General features: G+C 37.3%; 2 protein-coding genes across 2 annotated transcripts; both read left to right on the top strand.

Annotated features, from left to right (window-relative positions):
* Positions 1-17,526: 17,526 nt before the first annotated feature.
* On the top strand, positions 17,527-18,225 carry LOC127137710 (uncharacterized). The gene has a single exon (XM_051064143.1). It carries the CDS (start codon positions 17,527-17,529, stop codon positions 18,223-18,225), a length of 699 nt encoding a protein of 232 aa, XP_050920100.1.
* Positions 18,226-21,097: 2,872 nt separating this feature from the next.
* LOC127135589 (protein ASYMMETRIC LEAVES 2) lies at positions 21,098-22,754 on the top strand. The gene is made up of 2 exons (XM_051062256.1): positions 21,098-21,923; positions 22,568-22,754. Exon 1 carries the CDS (start codon positions 21,222-21,224, stop codon positions 21,903-21,905), a length of 684 nt encoding a protein of 227 aa, XP_050918213.1. The 5' UTR covers positions 21,098-21,221; the 3' UTR covers positions 21,906-21,923; positions 22,568-22,754.
* The last annotated feature ends 1,961 nt before the right edge of the window (positions 22,755-24,715 follow it).

Here is a 24,715-nt window from a genome sequence, read left to right as displayed (position 1 = left end):
ACAACAAAATGATGAAGGAGTTGTGCCAGAACTTCAACATTCAGCATCACAATTCTTCCCCTTACCGCCCTAAGATGAACGGTGCTGTTGAAGCGGCAAATAAGAACATAAAGAAGATTGTGCAGAAGATGATCGTTACGTACAGAGATTGGCATGAGATGCTACCCTTCGCCTTGCATGGGTACCGTACTTCAATACGTACATCGACCGGGGCAACCCCTTACTCCCTTGTGTATGGTATGGAAGCAGTCCTACCTGTTGAAGTGGAGATTCCTTCTCTAAGAGTCCTGTTGGATGTCAAGTTAGACGAAGCTGAATGGATTCGGACAAGGTTCAATGAGTTGAGTCTTATCGAAGAGAAGCGAATGGAAGCCATTTGTCATGGGCAGTTGTATCAAAGTCGGATGAAGAGAGCCTTTGATCAGAAAGTGCGTCCTCGATGCTTCCAGGTCGGAGATTTGGTGTTGAAAAGGATCCTTCCTCCTCAGACAGATCACAGGGGCAAGTGGACTCCTAACTATGATGGACCGTATATTGTCACCAAGGTTTTTGATGGTGGGGCCTTAATGCTTGCAACGATGGATGGTGAAAACTTCACTTCCCCTGTGAACTCAGACGCAGTTAAAAAATACTTCGCATAAAATAGACCTGCTGGACAATAAAAAGAGTAGTCCAAGCAAAAAATGGGCATCCCGACGAACCAAGAAAATGAAAAGGTTCGGGCAAAAATTAGGGATTAAAAATGAAAAGATCGTACACCTGGTAAGTTGAAAACCTGAAAAGGAAACTTAGGCAAAAGTGGGTATCCCGGTGGATTGAAAACCCGAAAAGGGCAATCCAGGAAAAAGTTAGGGATTAAGCGAATGACTGCGTTCTGAGTAGTTATGAATCTCATCTCGTGTCAATGACTGGAAACTTTTGAAGGATAGGAAACAGTTCAATCACTCTTTTCAGAAAGCTGATCATCTGGAGGATCTTGAAGACGAGCAAGTCATAGCAGAATTGGAACCCAATAGAAATCCATTTCACATTGCCATTAGATTAATGTCTGTTTTTATCTGTTGTGCGATTACCTCTTTCCAGGGATTGCTTCCTGATGTAAATGCCTATTCAGAGGCCATTCAATCAATAAAATCATGTTATTCAGTATATCTCTGTTTTCATTTTCATTTTTCTGTTTTGTTTGCAAAAATGACGTCCGAATTTTTTGATAAACATTGCATCATGACACATAAGAGCTTTACAGGTACATGCTTAATAAACATTTAAAATTGCTGTAAATTTTAAGTGCTTTGGATCGTCTATTCAGAACAGGTACCCTCGGGGCATTTCCTTAAAATCCCTTGCAGATGATCGTGAATGTTTTCCCCAGTAAAGTCGCCAACAGACGAATTCGGTATCTTATCCCTGCAGAGCTGATCAGAGCGTTGGATTCTTCAATCCCCAGCAGGTTCTCACCACTGTACCTCCCCCCAAGCGGTGGTTTCAGATTATACCTCCCCAGTAGAGTTGACAGTGTCAGACTATATACCCCCAGCGGAGTTGACAGTGCCAGATTGTATCTTCCTAGCAGAAGCGGCTGCTCCTCAGAGTTCGAGGCCAGATCGATGATCCTGACGCCAGATCCATGGTTTCATTCCTTGAAGCAGAACCTCGGTACCGTATCGGTGTTTGCTTCCCCTGCTGAGTCATCTCTCGCAGATCGTGGTTGCCAGAACCACTATCGCTTTCCCCAACAGCAGGTTTTCAGTGCCGTTCTCTCCCCAGTCAGAATCTCGATATTTCGTCATTTCCCCACAGAATTCTTTGCGCTGTGTATCTCCAGCAGCCTTGCCAGGGTCCAGAAGATGGTGATTATTTCCCCAGCAGATTCCCTTGCCTCTGCTTGGCATTCTACCCAGCATTTCGCATCCCTGCATGTAGAATCATATTGCATTTCATCCTCCCAAATCGCGTAGCAATACCATTTTCATGGAGCATTACGCCATTGAAAAATTCAAACATACGCATGTAAACATAAAACATTCTCGGTATCCCAAGTGATAAGCCAGAAGTTGTTTCCAGTACTCAAACTGAAGATTGTTCATGACTTACCTTTGTTATCCCCAGTAAGTGTCGTTCTCCCATGCGCCGCCTCTATTATCATTCCCTATTTCTGCCGATGCTGACAGGCATGAAGTTTCCGGTATTCAGACCGAAGTGGCATTCAGGCCAGTTTCCGGTATTCAGACCGAAGTGGCATTTAGGCCAATTTTTCGATGTTCAGATTAAAGAAGTTTCCGACATTCAGGTCGATGCAACTTGTGGCATTCAGGCCAGTTTCCGGTATTCAGACCGAAGTGACATTCAGGCCAGTTTCCGGTATTCAGACCGAAGTGGCGTTCAGGCCAATTTTCCGATGTTCAGATCGAAGAAGTTTCCGACATTCAGGTCGATGCAACTTGCGGCATTCATGCCAAGTTTCTGGTATTCAGACCGAAGTGGCATTCGGGCCAATTTTCCGATGTTCAGATCGAAGAAGTTTCCGACATTCAGGTCGATGCAACTTGTGGCATTCAGACCAGTTTCCGGTATTCAGACCGAAGTGGCATTCAGGTCAGTTTCTGGTATTCAGGACGAAGTGACGTTCAGGCCAATTTTCCAATGTTCAGATCGAAGAAGTTTCTGACATTCAGGTCGATGCAACTTGCGGCATTCAGGCCAATTTTCCGATATTCAGACCGAAGTGGCATTCAGGCCAATTTTCCGGTATTCAGACTGAAGTGGCGTTCAGGCCAATTTTCCGATATTCAGATCGAAGAAGTTTCCGACGTTCAAGTCGATGCAACTTGTGGCGTTCAGGCCAGTTTTCCGATGTTCAGATCGAAGAAGTTTCCGACGTTCAGGTCGATGCAACTTGTGGCGTTCAGGCCAGTTTTCCGATGTTCAGATCGAAGAAGTTTCCGACGTTCAGGTCGATGTAACTTGTGGCATTCAGGCTAGCCTCTCGGTGTTCATACCGATATTAATAATCTCGTATCTCCCGATATTCAGATCGAAGTTTTTTTCGGTATTCAGACTGATGAGCGGCATTCGGGCCATGGTTATTTTTGTGTTACCATTTATTTTGGTATCCAGGTTAACATTCTTTTTCGGTATTCAGACTGACTCTCACCGTACCAGACGGATTCTTCTTTCAAGACCACCTCTTTGCCGATTCTGACAGGCATTGTTACTTCACTTCACTTCAGTGCAAATTTTCGGGCTTTTATTGTATTCAATCCCTTGATACCTCGAAAGCACGAAAGCCGCTGCTATCTTCTTTCTAGGTCTCCAGTTGATTGAATAGGGGCAGCTGTAATACCCCAAAATTTACCCTTCATTTTTCCTGAAAGCATACGCTTTACACCTCATGCATGCATTCATTTTTAGGTCATTTAGCATTTGCATTTAATCATGGCAATCAGAATATTTTTCAAAAAAAAAACGAAAAATGAAAAAAAAACGAAAAAAAAAACGAAAAACAAAAAAAAAATTAAATTAAATAAATAAATAAAAGAAAATTTTGGACTTGGGCCTCTCTCATTTGAGCCCACAGGTCCACAAAAATCAGGTTATAAATTCAGAGTTTCAGTGAAACAAAATTTCATTCTATTCCTATTACCCTAACTGGAGGAAAAAGATAGTGAGAGAAGAGCTAACTGAGTTCAGAGCAACCTCCAAACCCTGAAGGGAACTCAACTACACAGAATCACCTCTGCCTCACATAAACCCTAAAGATTGTTTTGTAAACCTCATGGGTGCAACTCAATTTCAATCAAGCTCTCCAATCAGGTTTGCCCTACTCCCATTATTTCACGCCTTCAATTTAAATGTTCTAAATGTGTGATGTATTATGTTTGAATTTGGAAGTGTGGATATCGTTAGGTTTCGCATATGCATGAATAGGTGAAACCTATGCCTTGAATGCTTAATCGTTTAATTTCTGAAGTGTATGCCACAGGGTTTGAGGTTTCTGAAACCATAATGTTATCCATGAAAAAAATGCTTATCTTGTTTCACTAACCCTTTTGTTGAGTTTTTGTGAAGGCTCGCATGACTTTTGCAGGGATAACTTGCGGGGTTTCCCACCTTATTTGTGGGATACCCCCTGGAGGTTCATTCCGATTACCTGTACTGACCCACTTTCTTTGATGATGTTAGCTTGGAAGGATCTCAGGGTTTATCGTTCCTTTAATTGTTGTTACCTCGGATCTTCATCCGTGTGGTACTTTTACATTTTTCCCGCATTTTACTGCTTTCCTAGCTGGAAGACCTCTATAGGAGGCAATGTTTTTGTGTTTATTTTTGTTTTACAGGTTCCTTCGTCAAGGACTGCCTTTTTTGCATGAGCATCCCAAACCCTAACCCTTCATTGATTTTTCTCCTCCTAAACACACATTTACTTCTTCTACTACAGGCGAGTAAGTCTCCAAAGGTCGAGCATCTGGTAGATTGCGTAGTAACGTCGTTCGTCCAAAACCCAATCCATAATCCCGTAGTTATCCGAACTACGGCTTGCTCTGATTCTCATTCCAGATGAGATACGTAGGCATAAGATGCGATGTCTTAGCGAGCACACATCCCCCAAGCCCATAGGTCAGCCGAGCTACGAAGACTCTGATTCTCATATTCAGATGAGATACGTATGCAGTGGACGCGACATCCGCGCGAGTCATTTTCATTTAACCCTTTTTTTTGGTAAACAGCACAAGATAAACTCACACCTTTTAGACAAGAACTACAAAAGTGGATCCCGTAGAGTACTACGGATGCGTAGGGGTGCTAATACCTTCCCTTCGCATAACCGACTCCCGAACCCAAGATTTGGTTGCGAGACCTTGTCTTTTCCTTTCCTTTTTCCAGGTTTACTTCGAGCATTTCCTTTCCCTCCTTTGGGATAAATAACGTACGGTGGCGACTCTCTTGTCATTTTCTTTCGCCGGTTGTTTTTTCGCACACTGCATTTTTCAGGTTGCGATAGTGACGACCTACTCTCTACCATCCAGCAACAAATGGAGGATAACATGCGCTTCATGCAAGAGTCGCAGCGTAGGACAGACGTGTCCTACGACACTGTTCTACAGTCCCTGTAAACGATCACAGATACACAAGCCCGTCAGCAACACCACCACCGTCAGCATATTGCTCTCATAGAAAACACTCAGGGTACCATTTTAGGTAACCTTCGAGAGGTGAGGACCGCTCAAGATGCCCTGCAGGCGATGATGGATCAGAGAGACCGTCGTCGTACCCGATCCCGTCGTCCACCTCAGGATGGCGAGGGCACTAGTGGTCAGCAATAGGTTGTCAGGTAACTCTTCCCTTATCTTATTTCGAAACATTGGGGACAATGTTCGATTTAAGTGTGGGAGGAGACTCTATCGTCTTTTCTTTATTGCTTTTCTCGTTTTTCCTTTATCGCTTTTTCTTTACTGTTTTTAGATAGTTTATTTATTGTTATTTCCCTTTAGTTGTTTATTTTGCTTTCTAGTATAATGCATGAGTCTGACGAGTCACCAAATATAGTATATCTTTAGTACAATCCTACCTCCCCATACCTTTAGCCCCACAGAAAAAAATTGCAAAAGAAAATAGTGTTATTTCGAAAGTTTTCAGGTTTTAAAGACATGTTTTGAGTAAGGATGCGGTGACTTGGGAGAACTTTGCGAAACATCAGTATTTGTTTTAGCACCATAAGCTTCGTAAATATAGGAACCATTCCCGAAACCCCATATACCATGGCCTTAATCATCATTTCCGTATAAGTCCTCAGTAGTTTACCTCAGCAGTCAGCTCTGGCCTACGCATCCTTTACGTAGGGGACCGATGCAAATAAGTGAATGATCCAGAAAAACAAAAAAATAAAAGAAAGCAAAAAGGCAACTCCGGTATAGGTGACCCTCACAAAGTCATTTAAACCAAAGAATTGTAAAAAAATTGCTACAAAAAGAAAAAGAAAAAGAAAAAGAAAAACTTACCCACTGTTAGTTGGTTCAGAGGTATCTGGCACTGAACTCGGTAGGGCGGATTACGATCCGATCCCCCACAACTATAGTTGGGTCCAATAAAAGGGTTTACACATATTTATGTGCCAGAAACCCCATGCTCAGGTCATAATCACTAACAGGCCACTCTACTACGAAGCATGTACGGATAACGGGCTTAATGTGATTGCGCCTGAATGAAAAGGACACAAAAAGAGATGAAGAGGCAGGCCTAGGTATTGTGGGATAATATGGGTTGGTTAATATAGGAATGAAGTTTATGTCCGTATTTGCGGATTAGTGTCATCATGATACCCTTAGTTCACTCAGTTAGTACCTATGACTGCATCCCGACTTGAACTTAGAATTTTTACCTAAAACACTCATTTACACAAATTTTCTTTTATGAGCTTTTTAATGTTTTGTTTAAGGACAAGCAAAGGTTTAAGTGTGGGAGAGTTTGATAACACTAAAATTTACCGTATTTTCGACTCTGATTTCACATGCATTCTAGTTGTTTTATTATCATTTTGTTGTGTTATTGCTATGTTTTTCTTTGTTTTCAGGTTTTTACTTTAATCGGAGCCCCGATCGAGAAAAAAAGCGAAAAAGAGCCAAAAATCCTAAAATTCAGCATTTTGTTCTTGTGGCCTACCCCATGGCTGGCGCCATAGACCCTGCCATGACGTGTCCAAGCTCAAATTCCCTCAACTTCCACGTTCCCCACTACCTCCACTAAGGCGCCCCATTTTGTGCTTGTGGCGGGCGCCATGGCCTTGTGGCGGGCGCCACAAGAGGAAAACAGTTTCCCTCCCATTTTCAAGTTGAAGGGCATCCAAGTCATTTCCATCTTTTTACTTGCTTATAAATAGAAACTCGAATTCACTTTTACAATCATCCAAACTTAGAGCAGAGGCAAACTCAGAGCAAATTTGTTTCACTTAGGCATATATTCAGTTTTATAAAGTGGTAATCACTTCGCATTGGAGTGTTACCACAATTGTGTAATTAAGTCTGTGATAGAGTCTGTAATCGAGTTTGGAGCACTTTGGAAGGAAGTTAATCCTGCCGCCATTTTCATTTCCGCTTTGCAATTTATTCAACCCTCCGATTGGAGCAGGTTTTTATTACTTGTCTTTATCTTACTTATTTTCCCGCACTCACTTTACTTTATTTATTTTCTCGCACTCGCTTTACTTTATTTATTTCCTCGCACTCGCTTTACTTTATTTATTTCCTCGCACTCGCTTTACTTTATTTATTTCCTCGCACTCGCTTTAAATTATTTATTTCCTCGCACTCGCTTTAAATTATTTATTTCTCGCACTCACACTACTTTTATTTATTTTAATACACTTTTACTTTACCATGTCTAACTAAATTTATAAGGTTAGAATGTAAGGATCGTAATTGAACCTGTAATCCGTACAATTGTTTGTAGAAACACTTAAGGGCTATTTTAACTTTCAACTTAAGTTTTCCCGCACTTCAATTCCGTTGGGTAAGATCGAAAGCCTTCCAACGTCTATTTAAACTTAATTGTTTTTAACTATTTCAAAAACAGCGAAAGCGCTTTGTTTAGTTCATTAGGAGATTTTAACATTAAGAAGAAAAGAGATTTTAAAACTATTTTCAGACGCGTTTATAAGTTTAGAGTCTGGTTCGTGAGAACCTCTTTTGGTTAAGAAATCCAGGTTATAATACTTTTCAACTTAGTCAAGATACTATATTTCTTAAAAATAGGTTTACTACTCTAATGTAATGCGCGCCTTTTTATAAGTGACAATAAGAGGGTTTGATTAGGGAGTACAACTCGGTTCTGAATATGCGAAAGCGACAGTTCCTGGTAAATTGGTTCTTTTCAAAGTAGGAAACACTGCCCATAAGTAGCTCTACTAGCAAGTACTTGGATTATCAATCGATTACGTGAATTACATTCGACCCTGTCTTTATTAATTATAATTTATTTCAACACTTTATTTTTCATTGCACACTCCAAAAAACACCTATTTCGATTGCCTTTGATAAACACCATAACAATAGATAACGATAGATTGATACTTGGTCTCTGTGGATTTGACAATCTTTTATATTACTCTGACGCGTTCGTATACTTGCGAAAAACCGCATCACATGCATATTAAAGCGTCTCAGCACTTTGTCTATGTATGTACTCTGACTTAGGCCAAGCAATTTTTGTGATCTATCTCTATAGATCCTGATTCCTAATATATAGGCTGCTTCACCTAGGTCCTTCATAGAAAAGCATTTCCCCAACCAAGACTTTACTTGTTGCAGGGTAGGGACATCGTTTCCAATGAGTAATATGTCATCTACATATAATACCAGGAAAATGATCATGCTCCCACTAACCTTCTTGTAGACACAAGGCTCATCTTCGTCCTTGATGAATCCATATTATTTTACTGTTTCATCAAAACGAAGACTCCAGCTTCTAGAAGCCTGCCTCAATCCATAGATTGATCTTTGTAACTTACATATCTTTTGGGCTTCTTCTAGTATGTCAAATCCTTCAGGTTGTGTCATGTACACATCCTCAAGAAGATTCCCATTTAGGAAAGCAGTTTTGACATCCATCTTCCATATTTCATAATCATGATATGCAGCGATAGCAAGTAAAATCCGAACAAATTTAAGCATTGCAATTGGTGAAAAGGTTTCATCATAGTCAACCCCATAAATTTGTTTATATTCTTTTGCAACCAGTCTTGCTTTATAGGTATGTACCTTACCATCCATATCAATCTTCTTTTTGAAGACCCACTTGCATCCTATAGGGTTAACTCCTACAAGAGGCTCTACCAAGGTCCAAACTTGGTTTGTGTACATGGAATCCATTTCAGATTTCATGGCTTCTAGCCACTTCTCAGACTCGGGACCAGTTATGGCCTCTTGGTAGGTCACAGGCTCATCTTGATCCATGAGTAATACATCACCTTGATCAGTTATGAGATATCCATATCTCTCAGGTAGGTGACGTATCCTGCTTGACCTACGTTGGTCTTGTTCTACTTGAGCAGGTTGCTCTTCCACAACTACTTGTGTTTCCTGCTCTAATTCCTACATAGGTGTATCAATGCTTTGTGATTCTTGAATTTCTTCAAGCTCTACTTTCCTCCCACTGATTCCTTTGGAAATAAAATCCTTTTATAGGAAAACTCCAGTTCGAGTGATAAACACTTTGCCCTCAGAAGGATTGTATAAGTAATACCCTCTTGCTTCTTTAGGATACCCCACAAATAAGCATTTGTCAGATTTGGGCTCAAGCTTAGTTAAAATTTGTCGTTTCACATAAACTTCACAACCCAAAATCTTCATGTAAGACATATGTGGTTTCTTACCACTCCATATCTCATATGGTGTCTTCTCAACCTTTTTGGATGGACCACGGTTAAGTGTGTAAGCTGTTGTCAATAGTACATGTCCCCAAAAGGAGTTTGGAAGATCGGCGTGACTCATCATGGATCGGACCATGTCTAACAAGGTTCGATTTCTTCTCTCAGATACACCGTTCCATTGGGGTGTTCCAGGAGGAGTAAGTTGGGATAGGATCCCACACTCTTTCAGATGGTCATCAAACTCTAGGCTTAAATACTCACCACCTCGATCTGATCGAAGAGTTTTAATATTCTTACCTAGTTGGTTTTGTACTTCATTCTTGAATTCCTTGAACTTTTCAAAGGACTCTGATTTCTGTTTCATTAAATACACATAACCATATCTACTGAAATCATCAGCAAATGTGATGAAGTACTGAAAACCTCCTCTAGCTGGTATGTTCAATGGTTCACATACATCAGTATGTATGAGGATCAAAATATCATTAGCTCTTTCACCTTTTCTTGTGAATGGAGACTTTGTCATCTTTCCAATTAAACAAGATTTGCATGTCTCATATGATTCATAATCAAAAGAGTCCAAGAGTCCATCTTTATGGAGTTTGGAAATGCGTTTCTCATTTATGTGGCCTAATCGACAATGCCAAAGGTAAGTTGGATTTAGCTCATGAGGTTTCATCCTTTTAGTATTAATGTTATAAATAGGCATTTCAAGATCAAAAACATATAGTCCATTGTTCATTTGTTTAGTAGCATAGAATATATCATTCAAATAAATGGAGCAACAATTGTTCTTTATTATAAATGAAAAACTAAACTTGTCTAAACAAGAAACAAAAATAATATTCCTGCTAATTGCAGGTACATAATAACAGTTCTCTAACTGAATTATTAAACCACTAGGTAAAGTCAATACATAAGTTCTTACGGCTAAAGCAGCAACCTTTGCTCCATTGCCAACTCGTAGGTCAACTTCATCTTTTTCCAAATCTCTACTCCTTTTTAGCTCCTACACATTGGTACAAATGTGAGAATCGCATCCAGTATCTAATACCCATGATGCAGAAGTAGATAAATTAATTTCAATAACAAAAATACCTGAAGTTGAAGTCTCTACTCCATTCTTCTTATCTTCCAGGTACTTTGGGCAGTTTCTCTTTCAATGTCCGGTCTTACTGCAATGGAAGCAGGTGCCTTCCTCTGATATGCCTCCACTAGGCTTCAAAGTAGGAGCAGCGGGTTTGGGTTTGGCAACTTCCTTGCCTTTCCCTTTATCACTCTGCTTAGTGGGTCTTTTATTCTGTCTCTTTCCATTTCCGATCATCAGAATGGACTTCCCTTTTTGACTTCAGATTCTGCTCAGCAGTTCTTAACATGGCTAGCAGTTCAAGAAGAGATTTGTCCATACCATTCATATTGAAATTAAGTACAAATTGGTTGAATCTATCTGGCAACGATTGCAAGATCAAATCAGTCACAAGTTCCTTACCGAGGGGAAAACCCAACCTCTCAAGGTTCTCCACATACCCAATCATCTTGAGCACATGGGGACCTACAGGGGCTCCCTCAGCTAACTTGCCTTGAAAAAGGGATTTTGAAACTTCAAACCTTTCATGCCTTGCTTGCTCTTGATAGAGCATCTTCAGGTGTTCGATCATATCGAACACTGCCATGTTCTCATGTTGCTTTTGCAACTCTGAGTTCATAGTAGCTAGCATGACGCAAGCAGTTTCATTGGCATCATCGACATGCTTCTTATAAGCATCTCTTTCTGCCTTAGGTGCAGAACTAGGAGGTTCCTCTTCAGGAACAAGTTTCTCCAAGACATACAGCTTTCTATCATGTTTGAGGACAATCCTCAGATTTCGGTGCCAATCCAGAAAATTTGTCCCAGACAATTTTTCCTTTTCAAGGATTGATCGTAAAATGTTGTTAGAGGTGTTTGTTGTCATGGTAATCTACATGAAAATAATGAAAATATAAGTATCAATAACATATTTAATTAGGCCTTTAATTAAATATGCTCCCACTATTTTACTTAAAACAAATGACCCTCACCATTTGATTCGGAAAATCCCATTGGAAGATTTTCTAGTGGGTCAAGATCCACATTTCACTTTGTTTTAAGTCCGCGTAGGCGGATTACACAAAACTAGGCTATTTAGGCAGGAACTCCTTCCAATTGTATCTAATACAACTCTCGAATATTTTAGTTGGGTGAATAACTCCTTATTCCAATCCATCACATGGATCATTTCCAACTCTTGCTTCTAAACATATATAATCTTATTATAATTTGTTTAGTTAAGTTTGACCCATTGTTTTAGCAATTGGATATTACAATTATCCCAATTCACCTTACTAATATAGAATATGCACCTCGCGTAGGTGAAACCTACGTTATTCGATACTAGACTTGATGAGTGCTAAAACTTGGAAAGCATAAACTTAATATTTAATTTGAGGGAATTTGCAATTATTCTAATCTCACCGGCTTATTTATCATATAAATCGTCTCTCACATGCATCAACATACATTCACATGCATCAACATACATAATGAAACAGTTATGGCCCCTAGCGCAATTGTTCTCCCAAGCCAATGAGAGAACCTAAGCTAACCTAATAACGATCTAAGCTTCTCCAAGCAAGATCTTCAAGGTTGTCCTCCTTTGATATTGTATTCTTCTCTTTCTTCATAACATTACAATACATAAAAGAAACTCGTTATGCATACGAGGGAGTGAGATGAGAAAAGAAGTTACATTAAGAGATTAAAAGAGAGGCACGACACGCAAGTCGTATTTTAAAATCCCAAAATAATATAAAGGAAAACTAAGGCCATAACTGATCACCACAAGACAATAATAATAAACACATTATTATTATTAATTTAAATTTTGTTAATTAATTAAAACCAAATTAAATTTCGGTGACCGATCACACTACACAGAGTTAGTCGGGGGTTCCCCGACGCAAAATTTTAATGAACAATTCATTTGAAATCGACGTTGTTTTTTGCATCAACACTTGATACTTTAAAGCACAACTCTTGCGCAGTCACAACCCTAATCACATAACTCTTTGACAGCACAACCCTTGTGCGGTCATGAACCCTAATGCACCAATTTCAGACCGTCAAACACACCTCAATTGTTAATTCAGTATGATTGATCAACACGTCATTGTTTCACCATACTAATGTCGGATCAAGAAGCAAATGACCATTGATCACTCAAAGGAAAACAACCATTAAGTGTTTGAATGAACGAAACAGAAACAGTATATCATATATACCTTATTTTGCATCAGGATTACTTATATCATATATGTGACTTGATCGATCTCAATTGTGTAACCTATGGACGATCGATGTATCACTGCTTCACCATACTAACATCGGATTCCGAAGCATAGTCAACATCAATCATCCAAATAATACACACATGATGCCAAATTTAATTACTCATTTATTCTTTGATTCATTTTGTCTTTTAATAGTATTAATACAGAAAATATAGAAAATAAACAGCTATCAGATGCATGGTTTTGTAAGTGGCTTTGATACCACTGAAGGAGAAGAGTAATCCAAAACGCAGCGAAATTTAAAAAAAAAACTCCTTTAGTGATCCTTACGAATGGGCATGATCAGTGATAGAGTCGTTACCTCTTGTGGCGATAGAAACCTTTGATGCAGATCTACGGAGCGATCACGGACGTTGAATGGTGACAATGCCTCTACTCAGTCCACACGAACGGATTCCTTCAATCTCAGTGCTAGCTGCTACGAATGAAGTCTTTGAGTGAGAGAGAGAGAGAGAGAGAGAGAGAGAGAGAGAGAGAGAAACGAATTGCAACTACACAAATGCTTCTGCACAAGGGTTCTATTTGTAGAACCACTTGTGTGGGCTGCAAGCTAAAAAGCCCACTTAAGTGTATGTGGCCCATATCTTATGATATGCCAAAATCACTTAAGCGTGTGGTACCTTACCATATTTCGTATTCTACTTAAGTACACCTTACCTTACCATGTTCTACAATTCACTTAAGTGCATCGTACCTTACGGTGTTCCTTAGTTACTCTATCTCTCATCAATCTGTCCTTTTGTGTGTGACCATGTAAGTTTTTGCGACATTAGCAATTATATTAAATCACGTAGTTAACATAATAAACAGTGAGCGGTATCTAGCAACACATCACTGCTACCCAAGACACGAAAATGTCATGTGATCTGACAAATCCTTTTGTGATAATACTTATGTGTATAATTACCCTTTTTCCCTTATGTCTATATTGAACACAAGGAATGGACCGTTTCATCCTTTCCCAGTTCAATATTGGGCCCATAGACATTTATCCTGTTATGCAGGATAGGCAAATTCCATCTAGGTCACTCATGTCCCTCAGCATGCTTCATGGAGTACCCATCAACTGTCTTTATAGTCATCCAGTTACGGACAATGTTTGATCAGCAATAAGGCACTTGACTCTACATCTAGGGTACATAGTGGTTTCAAGTCAAAGGGTGGTATACACCATTATCACCATGAGAATAACTTATGACACTTAGCATAACATTCTATATAGTATTCTCATAGTGGGTCAATCCAGTATAAATATTACTCTAAATATTCATACTTATGTTTAAGACTTGATAACTCCTTATCCATGATCCATGAGATGTGATCATCAGTCTATATACATAATAGTCTTAATGCTTTAATGTTATCCCACTTCACAATAAAGCTCGACTACAAATACTTTAAGAATAGTGTCCTTATATTTAATGGGATCTCATGATTAAGTCACACTTAATACATTAAACGGACTAGCTATTCTAGGGACTTTATTAAACAAACATAATAAAGAAAAAGCCTTTTATTATTAATAAATAATTCGATACAAGTATCAAAAGTATTGGCCTCTAGGGCTTACACCAACAAAGCTCATATGAGCGACTGTCCACTGTTGGATGGGAAAGGAATGATACTGCATACTTTCCTATCACCCACAAAATCAGTGACATGTGTGATGTATAGTACTTTCCTTGCCCATGAAATCAAGTAGTGGAAAAGTTGTTCATTTTGTACCATGTACTATTTGATCATGTTCCCATTTTGATCTTATCTTCAAATTCATTGGCTTCTGATGAAAGTTGATAAAGCATGAGATAAAGAAATAGAGAGCTGGATTTAGAAACTTCAAAACCTTTGGTTAGAACCTTGACAACATCAATAGTTTGGCTTGAGATCTTCAGTATCTTCAAAATCTTCGGAGTCTTCAGAATCCTTAGTCAGAACCTTGATAACTTCAATCGTCTGGCTTGAGATCTTCAGAATCTTCAGCTTTATAACACTAATTTAGAAGCTTGCCATTCTTCAGAAGTTTGGTGATCCGAGTCACATCCAGAAGCACGAACTGAGAGAACATTGCAGCAGCAACATAGTGTCTCCTCAAAAGCTTATGATGAATGAAATAGCTCAGAAGCAGAAAGAACGTTGTAGCAACAATGTTGACATCTTTCAGAACTTCTAATAAATGGAGCAGAAGCAGATTTACAACACATAGTTCATAGATTGATGATGTTGCACATCATATATTCAGTATTAGAACTGGTTGTTAAAGCTACACAATAAAAAACCGTTAGGGTACCAAAATTGTTCTCATACAAATACAATATTGTTATCATCAAAACTAAAGGTATAGATGCAGAACCAAATCTTGTTCTAACACCAACACATGTTACTTCTTCACACATGGAGCCTGCGTGTGCAATTGACTTCTTGGATTTCAATGCCTCACTCTCTGTAGTGGGCTTCACATTTAGATTCTCACTCATTTTCTAATGATATACACACCCATCCATTCCCTGTTCACACCCGCATAACCTTATTTTCTCTAATATTTTTTTAGCGGGCTCTTTAGATCTCTTGTCTCCTGGCGGACATATTAGTTCCTCTTTGGAAACTGAGTATGCTTTGGATCCTGATTGTGGGTTATCCCCATCTCCTCCTTCGGTTCTGGTTCATTCTTCTTTGTCTCCCTCTTTGGTTGGGAGGATGACAGTTATTGGGGCATCTGATGTGTGTGAAGTGCTTGAGTTAACATATTTTCCAGTTGAAGTACGAGGTTCAAACTTTCCTTTTGGTCCAGCCTCAGAACAACAGGTTAAGGACCTATCTACTCCTAATTTGGACTCAGGTATTCTTAACCCTCTAACTCCTATTGGTTTTTGTTTACAAGACAGTTATCCCCGACCTATGACTATGGAGAGCTCGAGTGCTTAGGGGTTTAACTTGTCTACTTTTCTGGATGCTGCTCCTCTTTCTTGGATTCCTTGTCACCGAAGTCCTATTCATATATCACCAGGGATTCTCAAGATGCTTAATAGTAAAAAAAAACCTCTAAGGTCTTTAGAGAGATTAAGAAATTGGGGTGCACCTTTCTGCTTAGTGATAAGGATTAGATTAAGAGATTATTGGGTCTAGAGTCTAGAGATAAGTAGTTGAGGTCTGCTAAACTGTCTAGGAGTTATGCTCGATATTGGTTTGGTTTTTTAATGTCCGGGGTTTAGGCAGCAGGATCAAGAAGAGTAAGGTTAGAGATCTCATTGCCTCTAACTCTCTTCAGTTCCTTGCTATTCAGGAGACTAAGCCTTATGATATATCTTCCTTGTTGGTCCATTTATTTTGGGGGAACTCTTTTTGTGATTGGAGATTTTTCCCATCTAGTGGTAATAGTGGTGGCCTTCTTTCCATTTGGTGCAACTCAAAAGAGTCATGTTTTTTCTCCTTTGCAGGTCTGGCCTATATTAGGGTTTGTCTGGAGTGGGGGGCCTCTAAGTCCTTGTGTATGGTCATTAATGTTTACTCCAGTTATAGCCCCAGGGTGAAGAGGGCTCTTTGGAGTAATCTTCTCCAGAGAAGAACCTCTCTTGGGGGGTATATGTGGTGTGTTCTAATGGATTTTAATTATGTTTGCTCCATTTATGACAGGGTTGCCGATGACTCTTTTGACCTTAGGACTAGGGATTCTTTTTGCATTGATTTTAGTAACTTCTTTTCTGAGGTGAAGCTTTAGGATTTCCCCTCCTAGGTAGGAGCTTCACTTGGTTCCAACCTAAAGGTAGGATTACTAGTCATCTTGATAGGATTCTTATATATGATGGTTGGTTAGAGTTATGGGGTATGACTACCCAATAGGCTCTCCCTAGATATGCCTCTGATCATTGTCTGATCATTATGAGGTATTCCAACCAATTGTGGGGGCCTAAACCCTTCCGCTTCAATAACTGTTGGCTCTCTCATCCCCGATTCCCTTGAGTGGTTATCGATAGTTGGTCTCCCTCCTTATCCTTGGGTTGGAAATACTTTATCCTTAAATAGAAACTTAAATCTCTCAAAAGGGTCTTAAAATCCTAGAACAATCAAGTCTTTGGTTCTCTTGATACCCAGATTGAGTCTCTTAGGGAGGTGGTAAGTACCCTTGACTTGAGAGTTGAGCAAGGTGGTCTTTCTGATGTTGAGCTAGAGGTGAGGAGTAAGGCCTCTCTAGACCTCTGGTCCCTCCTCTTGATTAAGGATTCCCAACTTCTGCAGAGATCTAGGGCCAATTGGCTCAAAGATGGAGATGCCAACACGAGCTTTTTCCATGCATGTATTAAGAGTAGGAGCAGAACGAATGTTATCCTTGCTCTCAAGGTTGGGGATGTTTGGGTTAAAGGGGTTTATGAGATTCGCCAGGTTGTTTTCAACCATTTCACTACCCACTTTAGAGAACCTTTTGTTAACCGTCCTCTCTTAGATGGTGTCTCCTTCCGCTCTATCTCTGTTGAGGATAATGCTTTTCTAATTACACAGTTTCTCTTATTTGAGATTGATCATGTAGTTGCTCTTTGTGATGGTAACACGAGCCTTGACCCTGATGGTTTTAACCTTTCCTTCTTTAACAGATTTTGGCCCATTCTCAAAGATGACCTTGGCGAGATGTTTGCTCAGTTTCATCAATTTTCCACTCTTCCCCGTAGCTTTACCTCTATTTTTCACTTTGATCCCTAAGATTGACTCCCCTACTTTTTAAAGGGATTTCAGACCTATTTGCTTGGTGGGGTCTCTTTATAAGATCCTTTCAAGATCTTAGTTGCTAGACATTTTGTAGTGGGATGGATACGCTTATCTCTCATAATCAACCTACTTTTCTCAAAGTTAGAATCCATGTTGATGGGGTAGTTGATGTAAATGAGTTTGTTGATCTTATCAAACATAGGAAAAAATCTTGCCTCCTGTTTAAAGATGACTTTGAAAAAGCATATGATTCTAAGAGATGGTCCTTTCTTGACTATATGCTTTCTAGATTTGTCTTTAATGTCAAGTGGAGGAGTTGGATTAGAGTTTGTGTATTTTTCAACAATGTGGTTGTCTTGGTTAATTGTTGCCCAACTCCTGAGATTAGTATTCATAGCGTTCTAAAGAAAGGTGACCTGCTAGCTCCCTTCCTCTTTCTCCTTGTAGTTGAAGGCCTGAGTGGTTTGATTTCTAGGGAAGTTGATCTGAATCTTTTTTCTGGTGTCAGAGTCGGGTCTTTTGACTTGGTTGTCTCTCACCTTCAGTATGTTGATGACACGGCCATCCTGGCCGACGATTCTATTGATAATCTCTGGATCATCAAGGCTATTCTTTGTGGGTTTGAGCTTGCTTCAGGTTTTCGTGTGAATTTTGCCAAGAGTTCTCTTATTGGGGTGAAATCTGACCAGGATTTCTTAGATCTTGTTTGTGAGTTCCTCCATCTTAAGCAGGAGTCGCTCCCTTTCCAGTACCCTGGGCTCCCAGTTGGAGCTAACCCCCATTATGAGGCTACCTAGGTAGCTCTAGTCAATCTCGTGTCTAAAAGGCTTCTTTCGTGGAAGCATAGGTATGTCTCCTTGGATGGTAGGGTGATGCTTCTTAATTTTGTTCTTAATGTCATTCCTATTTTTTCATTTCTTATATAAAGATGCCTGTCAAGGTTTGGAAAAAGATAGTGAAAATTCAGAGGAGGTTTATTTGGGGAGGTGTGAAAGAGGAGTCTAAGATCTCCTTGGTCAAGTGGGATCTTTTCTGTAAGCCAAAAAAGTTAGGGGGGCTCGATGTTCGTAATATTATGTTCGTCAACTTGGCCCTCCTGGGTAAGTGAAAGAGACGCCTTCTTTTAGTGGCCTCTGTTATTTGGTGTGATATTCTCACTACTAGGTATGGTGTTGCCCCTACCTCTTCTACCCTGGGTGGGATATTTGGATGCCTCATATCTGCCTCGTCTTGGTGGAGGGGGGGACCCTTATGGGTTCCAAATCTAGTGAAATTTCCGATTGGTTCAGGGATGAGCTTTCTCTGAGGGTTGGTTAAAGTTTCCTTACTTTTTTCTGGTATGATATTAGGGTTAGGGGCCCCCTATGACTTAGATACCCTATATTTTTCTCGATTTCTGACCAGGCTTCTAGTTCCATGAAGGAGGTTGGCAATTAGGAGGGGGAGAGTTGGACCTGGGATCTCAAATGGACGAGACCTTTTCTTTTTTATTATGAGGTGACCCTCTTTTTTTATTTCCTTTATGTGATTAGTGGTTCCATCCCTTTTGTGGAGAGGGACATTTGGAGGTGGCGTGAGTCGAGTGATAAGATCTATTATGTGTCCCTTTCTTATTCTCACCTTCTGGTATGTGCGTTCCCCCCGGATCGCCAGATTGGGATTGCATATTTAGTGCTCCCAGAAATTTGGTGTAGCTGGGCCCCTTATAAAGTCATAGTTTTATCCTAGAAGCTCCTTCAGGACCACATCCCAACTAGGGTTAACTTACTTAAAAGAGATGTCCTTATGACCTTTGGTACTTTTTCCTACCCATTATGTTCCTTGCACATCGAGTCTACCTCTTACCTCTTTATGAGTTGTAACATTGCAGCTTCTATTTAGTATATGATTCTTAGGTGGTTAGGGTGATGTAATGTTTTTCCTGATCGTATTTTGACTCTTTTTCAGATGTTTAGTTCCTCACTTAGTTCTCTTAGGGTTATAGGGCGGTTGTTGATGGTTTGGCTTGTCGTAGTCTGGTCTATTTGGAAATCCCTGAATGATATAGTTTTTTCTGGATCTTCGGTGACTCAAAAAGAAGGGGAAGACAAATGCATCTTCTTACCTTGGAAATGGTATCTTGGTAAGTCAGTGGACAACTCTTGTGTCTTCTCGGTCTAGTTGGAGAACCCTATCCTGTTTCTAAACCAATAGGGGGGTGAGTGGTTTCAACCTCCTTTTGTTGTGTTCTTACTGGCTCTTTTTGTGGCTTTGGTGGTTCTACATGTGTTCATGTTTCGGTTTGCTCTGGTCCCGTGCTTTTGTTGGATCTTTTGTTTGCAGTTGTTATTCTTAGCTGTTGTGTTTTGTTGTTATATGGGGAGGTTTTGGCTGTTTTTTTCTCTACTTTACTCTTGCTGGTTTTATTCTGGTTTTGATACTCCTTGTGCCTTTTTCCCAGAACATCCTTATATTTAGGTCTTAGCGCCTCTCTTTATTTCTCAATTTTCCTTTAAATAAAACTATTTATTGATATATTATTTTACCATTAAAAAAATATTTGAATGTGCATTTTTAATATTCAAAAGATTTTTCTTCATTCTAACTTTGAAAGTGACCTATTGAACATTTTTTTATTTGTCTTCAAACAATATTTGTCATTGTTCAATTATTCTTGCCTCACACTCAAAAGTATTTTTTAAATCCTAAAATTTTGAACTTAATAAATCTTCATCCATATCAAGTCTCATACTCACACGAGGGAGTGTCTTCTGCCTTCAAACATGAATCAACTTTATTATTTTCCCTAGATATTATAGATTTCTCGTATACATAATCTCCACTATTGTTTTTTGCCTTCAATTTCATAGCCAGCAACACAAGGACCAAGGGTTTTGTCCGAGAATATGAAATTCAAATGGTAACTAAATCTTAGAAAATTAGTTTTATATATGCATATTGTATTCCTTATTTTTGTCAACTTCCATATTCTCTTCAATCCCATTGCTAGCTCTTTCGAACTTTTCTTTCTTGGATCTCACAAATAAATCAATGATCACCACTTCTAGTTATTTTAAATTATTGTAATACCCGAAAGAATTTAAGAAAAAAATTTCAAATTTCAAAGCATGACTACTACTGCGTCCTATTTACCATTTTTTTCATGAATTACTTCACTTTAAAATACTATGATAATTTATTAACCTTTTATCTAATAAAATATATTTGAATCGTATATTATATTATCTAAATATTTTAATCATTTTTACTAATCAAAATATTTTTGTAAATTATATTTATTTTCTTATTGGATTAATATGGTTTTGATTTTACCACGTTAAATCAACTAAGTTAATAATAGTATGAATCCACATATTTCACGTATGTCAATCATTAAACTATTAAAAAATATTTAACAATAATAGAAATTTTATAGGAGAATGTAAACCCTTAAGCTAGCTTGTTGTAGTTTTTATTTAAATATAGTTGTTGTAGTTATAATTTGCAAAAGAATAATAAAAATTTAAAGAAAGGAAAAGATTGTGTTGATTTAAATAATGAATTTACCAAAAAGACCGTAAAATAAAAGATTTAGCCATCCAACACGCATAAATTGATGAGTTATGATTTCCTTTTATAATAATATTTTATTACAATTATTATATTATTTCACAACATAGTAATAACAAACAAAAACATGGTGAATGCATCACAGAAATTAATGGTAGTGTGAAAGAAAGAGAGAGAAATAAAAGTAAGAAAAGAAGGAGAAAAAAAGTGTGAGTGTGTGTGAGAGAGTTTAGAAAAAACTACCATGGCATCTTCAAATTCACCATGTGCAGCATGCAAGTTTCTACGCCGCAAATGCCAACCAGAATGTGCATTTGCACCTTATTTTCCACCTGATCAGCCTCAAAAATTTGCAAATGTTCATAGAATTTTTGGGGCAAGTAATGTTACAAAGCTTCTCAATGATTTACACCCTCACCAACGTGAAGATGCTGTTAATTCTCTTGCTTATGAAGCTGAAATGAGGCTTCGTGATCCTGTTTACGGTTGCGTAGGTGTAATTTCTCTTCTTCAACACCAACTTCGTCAGCTTCAAATGGATCTTTATTGCGCCAAATCCGAACTCTCTCGGTACCAAAACTTAAGCATCGCAGCGGCCACTACCGGTCTCCTGACGGGTGAATCTGTAACGGCCGCTACGACTAATTACCACCACCATACTGGTGGTGGTAATAACAGTAACGGCAATAGCCGTGATAGTAACCATCATTATCATCTTCAGCACCATCATCACCATCAGTTTTTTCCAAGGGATCAACATCAACAACATAATTTGGTTAGAAACTTTGATGCTGGAATTGGAAACAACTATGATGCGAGTCTTTTGGCTATGAATATATCTGCTAGCTTAGGTCAGATCAATCAGCTTCAACATCACAGTGCCACCGGTGGTGGTGGTGATGACCGCCGTACTGTTAACCGCTCCTAGGGTTTCTTGATGCAATAGGTAATAATAATTAATATTTTATTTAATTTAAAGTCTGTCATCTATCATCACTGAATTACATAATTGCATATGAAAATTTGCAATCATATCAGTTAGAATTCTTTAATGCTTTACATATTATTTATGCAATTTCTTATGTAATACTGTACTGCACTTAATTTGTAATATAGTTGTACCTATGATTTTCAATTACAACAACAATATTGGTGATACAATAGTCACTACAATCGCATCAGATAACAATTGTAGTATTCGAACCTGGAAGAATCTTACACACTAAAAACATCAATTTAGCTCAATTTTTTTTAATCAAAATTCAGAATTTTGAAACCAAAATTGTATTCTCTTTTGAAAAATCTATACATTATATTTTAAATTGTTTTCAATCAAAATTTATACTGCAATTGCATATTGTAACGACCACAAAATCCGCGATCGCAATTTAAAACTATGTTAGGATATAAGTTTAGCATATGAAATATCTCTTTAATCCTATCATTAAATTTTGGGATGAAAAAATAGAAAAAAATAATATTCATTGTGATTGCTAATTTTATTTTTCTAGTATGATGAATATTTAAAATAATTTAATTCAACTATATATGTGTTTATTTATGGTATTTTGTTTTTCTTTCTGTTTTAAGGAGTTTTCACATTACTAGCTGGAGAAAAGAACTGAACCTGCAATCTTCATTTTTGATGGACACTCAAAGGATAATGTTCATCGGTCAAAGCTTGAGTCGGTTTTTTTTTTTTTTTTTTTTTTTATTTATATTATTACAAAATATCTAGACAGAAAATTATATATATGATGTCAACATGAAGTTATGAAGTAGCTGACCAATATTTTACTATTGTGTTTTTACTGTCTCTAAACAGAGATGACAAATAAGTGAAGCGTTTCTACCTGAAAAGATTATCACTATTACCTAATAGTTTATTATTATCTAATTTTAATCAATAATGATGGTACAGTTTTGGTCAAACATATATATGGTGTTAATTTGCACTATATGATAATATTTGTTTTTAGAATTTTATATGTGTGTTCTGAGAATTAAAATGGATTTATATAGTTCCAACTATTTTTAATTATTTAGATAATCCTATTACACATTTAGAAAATGATATTATAATATATTTAAATAGTTATATCAGATTCGATAACTATACATAATGTCAATACATACAAGTAAACTCTTGTATATTAGAAAAGTTTTATTTTACTCAATATATTAGAATAGTTGAAATAGTATTAGCAATGAAAATTTAAAGAAAAACAAATATAAAATTTATCTTAATATTAATAAGCAAAATTTGTGACTTTTTTTAATAAGCAAAATCATATATTAATAGGATTAGAAGAAGTACTCCAACTCAAAATTTTTGAGTAATTTTTTTTCTTCATTTCTTATTATATGCATAACTATTTCAATTTTTAATTTATATATTTTATTTAAGAATGTGCTTAAATTGATTTGTTTAATTTTATCAAAAAAGATTATAATAGTTTTTAATAAATATATTTTAATTTCTTTTAATAAAATTTTCAAATAGGTTGTAAAAATAATTTATAACATATAAAACAATTTAAATTTATTTCATTATTTATAATAAAATAGATATAAAAATTAATTCATAAACATTTATAATATAAATATCAAATAGATAACGCATATTCAAATTTGCGACATTTTAATTATTTATTATTAAAGGTGATTATTAAACTAAAACACAAACAAAATATACAATAATAGGTAAAAACATGAGATTTCTTTATATTATGAGTAAAAAATTTAACATTATTTTTATAATGTATACTAGTAGTATCCAAAAATTGTATACTCGAGAAATATCAATAGAACAATTTTAAAAGTTTTAACAGCATAATAACTACACCTACTACTTTAATTTAAGTCCTTTACATAAAGTCTTTTTTGCCTTGTATATGATTATCCACCTTTTTCCAGTACAAAACACCACGGTTGAGTTGGAGTAATAGAAGAAGCATATGAAAAAAATGATGATTATACTCTGTCTACAAAACAGAAGAGCATTTATAACATTTGCTTCAAGTTGTTACTGAGTAAAACTACACACACACAAACACACCCTATGTTTAATTCTCAATGTCATTCGCATTTATTAGACAGTGCCAACACTATGGACCTGTTTCTTCCTATCTGAACCCTTTTCTTTATTCCATTGGGTATGAAATGAATTCAGTGACTATGACTTGACCAATTCTTTTACTACATCCCTTTTCTTGACTATTCCTTGTTTCTATCAATAATCATACTTAACCCTAGCATCCATTAGTAAAGGTTTGAGTCTTTGGTCTTAAGAGTGTGCGCTTTTCAAAATCTCAGGTTTAAATTCTGTAAGACGCAAATAATTTTTAGATTGGGCCAAACGGACACCCCAAACGGTACTAAATAAACTCTGCAAGTGAATGTAGAATTTTGTTTTTTTGAATTAGTTTGATAGTAAATATTAATATTTAAAAATAATACTACTTCCACACTTTTTATTTAATAGTTTTTCTTGAAGTTTGGTTTTTGCATGCACGGTTTTCTATATTTATTCATTGTTTTAAATGAATTGAGAATAAAAGAATATAGTTGTAACATCGACATGAAATTATATGCCCGAGAATTTATTCACCTACTGCATTTCTTTCACCTCTCATCTTTATTACTTCCTTAATTATATGCTGTTTGTCCCCTCTTTCTTTTTCTCTTTTCTTTCTTCCTATACAACCACTTCAATTCAGAAATGAAAAAGGAAAAGAT

The sequence above is a fragment of the Lathyrus oleraceus genome, chromosome 4 (genome assembly GCF_024323335.1).
Source record: "Lathyrus oleraceus cultivar Zhongwan6 chromosome 4, CAAS_Psat_ZW6_1.0, whole genome shotgun sequence".
Taxonomy (NCBI): Eukaryota; Viridiplantae; Streptophyta; class Magnoliopsida; order Fabales; family Fabaceae; genus Lathyrus; species Lathyrus oleraceus.
This window is presented reverse-complemented; position numbering and strand designations above follow the sequence as displayed.